General features: G+C 46.1%; 1 protein-coding gene across 1 annotated transcript; it reads right to left on the reverse strand.

Annotated features, from left to right (window-relative positions):
• Positions 1–1,246: 1,246 nt before the first annotated feature.
• On the reverse strand, positions 1,247–9,157 carry USP49 (ubiquitin specific peptidase 49). The gene is made up of 6 exons (XM_010019530.1): positions 9,013–9,157; positions 6,727–8,137; positions 4,821–5,025; positions 3,185–3,293; positions 2,211–2,416; positions 1,247–1,437 (listed from the first exon to the last, which is right to left on the reverse strand). The coding sequence occupies exons 2-6, from the start codon at positions 8,107–8,109 to the stop codon at positions 1,247–1,249; spliced, it is 2,094 nt and encodes a 697-aa protein (XP_010017832.1). The 5' UTR covers positions 8,110–8,137; positions 9,013–9,157.
• Positions 9,158–9,634: the final 477 nt, after the last annotated feature.

Here is a 9,634-nt window from a genome sequence, read left to right on the forward strand (position 1 = left end):
ACAGTCAACTAAGGCCCTGTGTTTCTCACAGAATTCTAAACCCAAGACGAGTACAGATACAGACATTTTGTAGCCTTCCAAACTCAACGTGGAATTTGACATTGAAGTACATTCCTTCCCTTTATGGCCCAGCAGAAACAAAGACGGCACAGGCTGAGTTCTGCACAACCTCCTCATGTGACAACCGCAATTCATGGACATTCCCCTTAGAGGAGCAGTAGCAGAAGCCTCTCACTGTTGTGGGCTCCCCATCACCCTGTTCCCCTGAGGAAAACATGCCAACACGTGTGTAAAAGTGCTACTTTGCCAGTGTAAGATGCCTCCATGCCAGCCCCTTCTGCTGTCACAGCCGGGGCTCGGGCTCCTCTGTCATCCTGATGACCAAGTTATGCCAGCAGAAGCCTGTAGTACAAGCTTTGTTTTTGCTGCCACTGTAAACAGATATGACACACAGGTACATTCCTGGTTTATTACAGGGGGTTGTGTTTTAAACATACTTTCTCCAGAGCAGAACTGTTTTCAAATCACATTCCTAGTGAATTTAGCTGCCGGTTCAGTTCAGCCCAGAGAACAAACCATCGAGTGTGCACACAGCCCCAGAAACGCTGAGGAGAAGAGCTGCCGACAAAGCTTGCCCACCACGGGTTTGCCCTCAACTGATGGCAAAGAACTTGGTATCCCAGAGAACGCTGAGGCCCTGGGGGAGTATCTTCCCTGGTGGAAGGACATTTAACATTCCTCTAGCAAGAACAGCTCTGAGGGCAGTCAACTCCATCTATCCAACAACTGTCCCAACAAATACCTGGGTGATCTGTATTTCAAACCCCGGCAATCTGAACAGCAATCGGAGGGGAGGGTACTGTACCTGTTCCTTCTGCAGTTTTATCAGCATTACCAGGTACTGAAGGTTTTTGAAGCCAGCTGAATGCTTCAATATCCCAGTTGTGCTCATCTGTTACACGCCTTACCCAAATCCTATTTGAGATGAGTGATACACAGCATCAAACCTTCCGATTTCATTTTGTGAGCATACTGAATGACAAGATGCTTTCTAAACAAGATTCTGCCTGCAATCTTATGTGTCAGAATGGCACAGCTCGACAGGCTTTTCCAGACCCTGGGTGGCCAATGTCATGAGCTGATCCCCTTCCTGCAGCGAGCCTTTTTTTCCTACAAAGAGGAAAGATGTGAACGCCAATGGTTGTAAAGAAAACTGAGACTGTTGCTTGAGTCACAGAGCTCCCCATCATGGGAATGTCAGTCTTCTGTCCTTATCACTATGTCTGGACGGCACCTGAGCTTGGAGTTGTTTTTCTGAGATTCTTGCTTTGTCCTGCACTGTTCTTTGAGTGTAAAAAAGAATGTAGGCCTGGGTTTTGCACACCTCCTCCACACTACATACATTCAGTTTGGAGTCATTGCAGTGGACCCAAAAACCTAGGAATCAAAGTGAGAAAGAGGATATTAGTAAGGGAGGCGTAATTCCTTCTGAATGCATTTTGGAACTGTTCATAGGAAACATCCACAGAGAAAAAGGGCAGCGTAGGAGAAAAGGCATCTCTGTCTATTCCTCTATGGATGCTTTGGAAAGGAGCATGCTTTTGGAAAGGATCTGGAAAACATTTTGATTGTTTCTGTGCTGTTAACAGAGTTTAGAAGTACCAAATTCTGTAATTTAACCAACAGTATATTATAGCCTAAAAGCTCCATTAGGAAAAGAAAAATTCCCTGGAGAGAGGCAATTTGTAGCTCTTTCTGCCCAAGTCAGAAGGCAGAATCAACACTGATCCAGCTGCAGAGAGAGACTGCTGGAAATGCACAAAACCCCTGCGGATGTTACTCATGAATAGTTCCTGTCCAGCTTCAAAACACTTTCTGTTTATCTCATCATCCCAAGGATACTGAGAAAAGACACCCAGCTGGAGCAGCTCCACGGAGTTACGCTGCATGAGAAAATGAAGCATTCATGCTGTTAACAGCAAGCAATAAAAGGCATCCCGAAGGGCTGCGAAGCAAAGAACAGCAATCTGTGCCTGTAGGCAAAAAACCAGAGAACATGCTACCAGGAAGACATTCTGGGAAACAAACTACCAAACGCTGGGAAATTGATTCCAAACAACTTTTGATCATAAACTTTTACAACGCACTATGTCTGTGGAATAAAATACGAGGTTCTTGATTCTGTTTCCCCCGTAACAAGGCACACGCACCTCCCTCTGTGTTGTAGCAATATGCTGTGTAGTGTCCTGAGCCAAACCCTTTCCCGTGATGCATCACCACAGCGGAGAGGTCATAGACAAAGGTCTCTTTGTCAAGAGAGGAGAGAGAGTCCCTGCAGCAGTAAGGTTCCATGTTTAATACCTGGTCAAAGAGGACATGGACCCCAATCTTCTCGCGGTGATTACGTTCAGACCACCTGCAAACACAAGGGCACGAATCAAAGACTCGGGATCCCGCTTCTCGCCTGTGGTGCACACAAAAGCAGCTGCTGCTCGACAGCTCTGAAGAGCTTTCTGTGCTCGGGTCAAGTAGGCGTTGTGCAATTTTTTTCCTTCTGTTTCCACTCTAACATCTCCTACAGTCATCTCCTGCACACAGCTCATTCTGTCACTGATCCCCATTTGTTATCGTTAGGGTACTGTTGAGATTTGCAACAGCCAAGCACAAAGAAAGCCAAACTACCGTGACAGCAAGACAGCATTTGAAATGCTCAGTTGTAATATAAGCCCCACATGCCTCAAATGCCTGGCCTGATCGTTTCAGAAACTGCTCATAGTATTTTGAGCTTTGTCTGCTATGCTTTATTCAATGGGTACGTACATAATATTGGCATTTAACTATCACAGGCTTCCGGCTTCAACAAATCTTTCACTCATCAGCTCATCCATCTCACAGCCACTCTTTCAAGCTGTCTCCAAACTCAGACAACTACTGTTGAGTACAACACTAGGAAATCAGCATTAACACTTACAAAACATTACATTGTGTGTAGAGCAGAAAACAAACGATGCAAACAGGTTACTGACTGTAATGTGAGTTGTACTCTGAGAGGGAATCACCTCTCTGGTTTGGGTTAAAGTGCATTTACCAGAAAGGGAGAGGTTATGAGCCCACACTAATCATCTCTCTCCAAAAAGACAGAGGCAAGTCTCCTGCCTGACACCACACAGTGTGCCCCACTCACCTGAATCGTTTAAGGTGCAGCCGGAGGACCTGAGGTAGTCTGTAGATCAGTAACTGCTTTTTAGCTTCACTCAGAACAAGAGGTTTAGGAGAAGACTTTCGCCGTTTACCTACCAAATAGAATTAAAAACATCAAGACAAAGATTGTTGGGGTGTAATTAATTTTCAGGAGGGGAAACAAGCACATTCTGAACTCTTTTCTTCCAGCAGCACTAGTCCAGCTCATGTGCACTCAGGATGGACGCACAAGTCAACATTTCCTATGAACCCCTCCACAGAGCAGGAACCACCTCTGAACCAAAACTGAAGAGGGAAAAAGGTTCCTCCTGCCACGGATTCCTCTTTCCAGGACACTGAGCATATGAGTGTACCAGGAGGAAGACAGGTGGCTTCCAGAGCTTCCAGTAAGAAATATACCTGTTAATTAGATTTCTGCACCTCACCGCACCAGTTCACAACAGATGGGTTGCTCCTCCTCCGTCACGTCTGACAAGTGCCCCCAATAGTTTTTGGCACCTAGGTGCAGGCTGGTTGCCTTCTCCTGGCTTTATTCAGCTGGTTAATATTCCCTTAGTCATTTCACTCTGAAGAAACTGTTACAATTTGGGCTTTCACAAAGAGTCCAAGAAAACAGAGTTGAGATGAAGCTGTGCTCATCCGCATCAATGCTCTGTTAACAGTGTTTGTAAACCAGAATCTACTCAAATCATATTTGGCTTTGTTTCAAGAACATCTCATCAATGGTTATTTCCTAATGCCCTGTGAAGATGTTTGGTAACAGATTTGTGAGTCGACAGAGAACAGATCTCTACAAATATTTGCTGCTTCAGCTGCTTACTTTCAATGTAAGTCAAGTTATTGGCATTTTCCTCCCAAGGGGATGAATATTTGCCATAAATAACTGCATGAAAAAAGAATTTCAAATCCAGCTTATCAGAGTAGCTGAGCTGCACGGTTATAACACAGCTAAAATTATTTTCAGGCATATAATGACCTCACACTCAGACCTGCTACAGGAAGAAAGAAGTCATCTTCTAGCTGAGCACAGCAAAACACGTGCATCCATCTAACAGGTATTACATTAACCTGAGACTGCCCGAATAACATCAGCTCATTGCTTCTTGACAAAATGCCTACAGAGAGATGGAAGCTGGAACCTGGCAGCACACCTTGAGCACTCTGCATTTGTGATTCTGGTTAAAGGATTCAATCAAGAGCAAGCTGCATATAGATGACTTGTTATAAAAGCTTTCCTGCAATGCAGAGATGAGCAAACCAGAGGGGATAATGTTCCTTCTTCTGTCCCTAAATCCAACCCCCTTTCAACCCCAAAAAATTCCTGAGGTTGCCTTCTCCTCTGAGGCAAGTGGGGAGAGCATGAACAGGGTCACAGTAAAACCTTAGCAAACTGTGCTGCTGAATGGTGGAGACAAGAAAAATGACATATCGGACCCAAACCGGTACCCAAAGGAGCAGAAGCTACCAACAAGAGGAAACAAAACAGCACGAGCAGCAAGGAAGAGCAGTTTTCCTATATATGCAGATGACAGTACATGTTTTCAGATAGATCAAACACATCAGAAACCTCTCAAGTGGAAAAAGACATGGCACAGAGACAGCATCAGCAGCTGACTTACTGTTGCACTGGTCGCACGCGTATATCCTCCCTTCCAGCGCCTCGGTCTCAGTGAACTTGGCCAACATTTCTGTCAGCATGCACTCTGCCTGGTGAACAGGGACAATCCCCTTCTCCATGGAGTGATAGCGCTCAGGGAATTCCAGGGAAAGATCCCAAAAGGGCTCCACAGTGTTGGATTTGTAGTTGCATGTTATGCAGGTGACCTGGGGATGACGCAAATGGAGTTATGTACGTGTACACCTGCAGCCTGGCAGTTACAGTCACATCTAAAGAGCAGGTTTATGCCCCAAAGGCGTTGCAGTTTCAGACACAAAGATGATCTGTGAGTCAAGAGAAACATGACTTATTTCCACTCTAATCTTGAGCAAATAATTTAAACTTCTTTCTCAATTCCCCCCCAAAATGGAGCCAATGTTCATGTTTACGGGATTTACCTCCTCAGATGAATGCTGTTACAGGTATAGTAACGGTTTACAGCTGGTAGCAAGCACCTTGGATCCGTTTTCTACTACAAAAAGTGCACGTTAGCATTTAGCATGCCATCATCCTTCCACGGTTTCTCTACCTTCCTTGCCTATCTCAAAGTATGAGATCCCTTTAATGCTTCATCTGCTAACTATATAAAGCTTTTCATGAACAGAGCATGAGAGGACACATTTCGGATGCATTCGTTTTCTTGTGTCATCCCAAGAGTATTATAAGTAAGAACAGCAGAAAAGTTTTCAGTTAAACTCAGAGGCAGAAAGTGAGAACACAAGAAGGCAACAAAACCAGGAAGCAGATCTGGTCAGACTCTGTGGTGCTGTGAGAATCACCCACCAGAAACCAGCTTCCAACCTTGCAACTTCGGGCACTGAAGGCACCAGTAACTTCATGATGGATGTGCAGCTAGCAGATAGGGAAGGAATAATTCTGTGCATGGAGGGGTTTGAAATTAAACCCAGTACACAGACACAAGAGTTAAACAAGTAGAATAAATAGTTTGGTGAGTTATTTATGGTGTATCATAGGTGCAGATCAATCACACTGATTTGTTATCTTCACATTGTTAACAGAGTCTACAACATCAGCCCCAACACCCACCACCCAGAGCCAAGGGACACAACTGAACGAAGAATGTTGAGCTTAGAGGTCCACAAGAAGCTCACACACTGCAGAGATGATTCAGATGAACCAGGACTTCAACAAGCAGCCTTTCCCTGAAAGCCAAAAACTTTGAGTTGAGAAATGCACCTTTTAATCTTTACCGTGGAGGTAAGTTTTATGAGGGGGAAGCTCAGTGGCACTGAGAAGGATGATAAAAATAGCAATGAGAATGTGCACACGTGGTCTGAGCTCCCGAACCCTGGCGTGTCAAGTTATGCATAAGTTTCATTTCTCCTGGAAAGCAAAGGTAGTGGAGAACTTCCAAAAGGCAATGGGCTCTTGTGACAAGGGAAAGGCACAGGAATAAGAGACCAAGCAGCACGACAGGCACTTTCACCTCCTACAGAAACATATGTTAAGCATGCTCAGTGTCTCGAGATGACTTTCATATGCCTGCAAAAAACCCCAAATTGTCAGAGAGAGCTTATTTGTTACAGCACAAGATGACAGCCCTCTCTGTCCTTCATCATGCTCTTTCTAACATGGAAACAAAACAAAGAAGGGAAAATACAAGTTACAAAAAGACACCTGAAAAGCACAGTAAAACCGTTAACAAATAAGGACTTCCATACTTGTGCAGGTTTCACTCTGAAGTGGCAGAAGTCAACTGAATTTACAATACCCATGACAAGCATGGAAAATGCTGACGACCTGCATAGCAACTCCTCTAATGTATCTGAGGGCTCCTCAGGAAACAGAGCCCTTGCTCCTTGGTGTGAATGGCTCTAACTGATGCCTGTGCAAAAGCAGGTTCATACCTGACTAAGCAACTGCCCATGAAAAATGGTGTTCACCACCTTCAGGACCTGCTTGGTGAGCTTCCTCTGTGAGAAAGGGATGAGGATCCTGCGCTTCGTTCCTTCCGACTCCAGCTCCTGCTGTACTTTATCCAACAACTCGCAGAGAAATTCCTGAGCGTCCTGCTGGTCGTACCCTCGGAACGCCGGGATCAGGCTCCACACAGAGTGCAGCATGGCAAAGGGGGACACGAGCGCCCACTTGCCAGACCACATCACTCTGAAGAGGGTGTGCAATTCGTGACAGAGGGAGATGTGCTTTGAACTCGGTTCCTTGGGCTGTATTAGTTCTAAACTCCTGCTTATTGAGGAGCCACCATTTAAGCCAGCTGGCAAGCTCTGCGTGCCATATGATCCCACTTTGTCAGTCTTCCCTGACTCATTAGCAGCAGACCCATTTGCCAACTTGCCAGGCATCCTAGACTTCCCATTCACAGTTTTAGCTAAGAGTTCTTCTGTTTCACAGAGATCAAGTGTCAAAAAACATTCTCTAAACTTCTGGAGGTGACTTAGCACTTGCAGAATAGAATTCATATAACATGTGTTTCCCAGGTTCCTCAGACCCGTCACCCCGGGAGTCATCAGAGGCTTACGCCGGATGGAATAAAACTGTTTGAATCTGCTGCTCTGCATCTGCCTTGAGGTAGGGGAAGTGGTTGCCACCTCCCTGAATTTCCTTGGAATCAAGTTCTCTCTGTGCACGTGAGACAACAGCCTCGCGCTCTTCCTCGGAGGAGTGTTTGCCAGCTCCTCCAGGAGCTGTCTCTTCATCTCCCGCCGCCGCTGCCTCGCTGCCTCCTTCTTTTTCTCCAACTCCTCCATCTGTTTCTTTTCTTTTAGTTTTAGCTGGCCCCTGGAGCTCTTCTCAAACCAGGTCCGCAGCGCCTTCGCAAGCAAGGACTGGCGCCTGTGCCAGAGGGCTGTAAGCATCTGAGACTGTCCCTGAAGGCTCCTCTGATGGCTGCACATGTCCTCTCCCAAAGCCATCGATCGCAATGTCCTGCCACTTCTTGCTGACGGGTCATGCTTTTGGCTTTTAATTGCTGACAGAGAACTTCTCAGCAATTTCAAATCACCCTCCGGGTTATCATTCAAGACATAATCTTCACAAAGGTAACAAAAGACATACAGATCATTAACTTCCATTGCCAATGGGTGCCTGGTTTCCTCAAAGTGTTTAAGTGCATGCTCCTCGATGTACCTCCCGCAGGCCACGTGGGAGCACTTCAGGCAGGCCCAGATGGACTCCGTGGTCTGGCAGTCCACGCAGTGCCACTTCTGGGGGTTCAGGATGGAGTGGTCCTGGGCGAGTCGTAGCCGCCCAACATGTTTGCATCTATCCATGTCTTACAGAAGTCTTCGCTGCTTTGACCTTGGAAGGCAAAAAGACAGAGAAAAGGGACTTAGAGCCACGGCACGTATTTAAAATGATCTCTTTTGTACTGGCCATAAAGACCTTTAAAAATACAGATGATGCGTCTTGTCAATCTCAACCTCAGTTTTCCCTCAAGCAACTCCATTATTTCTGTGGGCAGTTTTTAGCACCAGCCAAAGATACTGGATTGACAAGGTCTACATTATAAAACTGCCTATCTGTCTACTAGGGACAGCCCAGCCAGCTGCCAGCACGCCTTATCCAACCTGAATGGCTCGCTTCCAAGGAGAAAAAGATTAATTCAGTCCACAGACACGTTTGATCTTTAGCTGCCCTCCTGAAATTGATACATACAAAATGAATTTGGAATGGGAATGCGTGTCATCAGGACTAGGCTGAGGTTACTAACTTCTTGCAGAAGCCACAAAAACACCGGATAATTGTCATAACCAGAGCATTTGCAAGCCTGCAGGCTCTCCATTCTACCCTGGAATTCTCTTCGTTTCCCATAGCCTCCCAAATGCCTCAGTGTTTAAAAAAATCAGGAGCGAAATAAAAAAATGAAACGTGTTCTAGTGAACCTAAAGGACCATCTGCAGGTGTACACGTCTGCAGGAGCCCACGGGAAGAGAAAAAGCAACTGATTTACTGCACTGTAACTGAAGAGAAACCAAAGCAGCGCTACTGGAAGGCACAAAAAAGCTTTCGCTCCGTGTCCTGCACCCGTGTGTTTTATAGAGGATGCTCAGATGTACAAAGAGCACAAGTGACACTGGGGCTTCTTTTGTACGGTCCCTCCAATGCTCTGATCCAAGGGGAAGAGCTGAGGGCACAGCAGCGCCCGGACCCGCTCGCTCGCACGCGCTACTCACGGAGTCCTGTTCAAGCATCCTTCCCCCCGCGCCGCCGCAGCCCGGGCGCGGAACATCCCCATCGCAGCCAGAGGAGTCTTGGCGGATCTTCGGGAATTTAATTACTACTTAAGTCTTCATTGTAAGGCAGCGCAGCTCCAAAGCCCTAGAGAGAGGATATTCGTGTGATGCACAGAAACAAACTGAGAGCGCTGGCAGGGCTGCTTTGGAACACGATTAATCCCCTCAGTGCAAGAGCTACTGCGGAGAACACATTTATTACAGAGACTGGAATTCTCTGGAAGTCGAAGCCGGAGCGCACCGAGGAACCCAAATAGTGAGATGTTAAGAAACGTCACGTGGAAGAGGCCCTGTGGAATTTCGTTTTCCTGCTTTCATTTTCTAATAATCTATAAATCTGCGGATCACATGTAGCCTCTTCATCAGCAGCCTTTTGTAGTGGATGACCCAACATATGGCAGAGAAAAAACGTTGAGTTAAAAAGACTGAGCGCAAACGTTGCACCTCCTGCGATCACTTCAGTGCTGACTTGGTGAAAGCAGGGGGGAGGAGATGGGGGAAAAAGGAGGCAAAAAATCTGTCCTGAAATATCCAGTATCAAACAATAAAAATGAAGAAATGA

Source organism: Nestor notabilis, unplaced genomic scaffold (assembly GCF_000696875.1).
Source record: "Nestor notabilis isolate BGI_N333 unplaced genomic scaffold, ASM69687v1 scaffold13728, whole genome shotgun sequence".
In the NCBI taxonomy this organism is placed as follows: domain Eukaryota; kingdom Metazoa; phylum Chordata; class Aves; order Psittaciformes; family Psittacidae; genus Nestor; species Nestor notabilis.

Coding starts and splice junctions, on each gene's coding strand:
- USP49 (XM_010019530.1), bottom strand. CDS start 8,109: ATGGATAGATGCAAACATGTTGGGCGGCTACGACTCGCCCAGGACCAC. Junction 3,294..4,820: donor CGCGTGCGACCAGTGCAACA/GTAAGTCAGCTG, acceptor TCTATTTGGTAG/GTAAACGGCGAAAGTCTTCT. Junction 1,438..2,210: donor TTGCTACAACACAGAGGGAG/GTGCGTGTGCCT, acceptor TTTGATTCCTAG/GTTTTTGGGTCCACTGCAAT.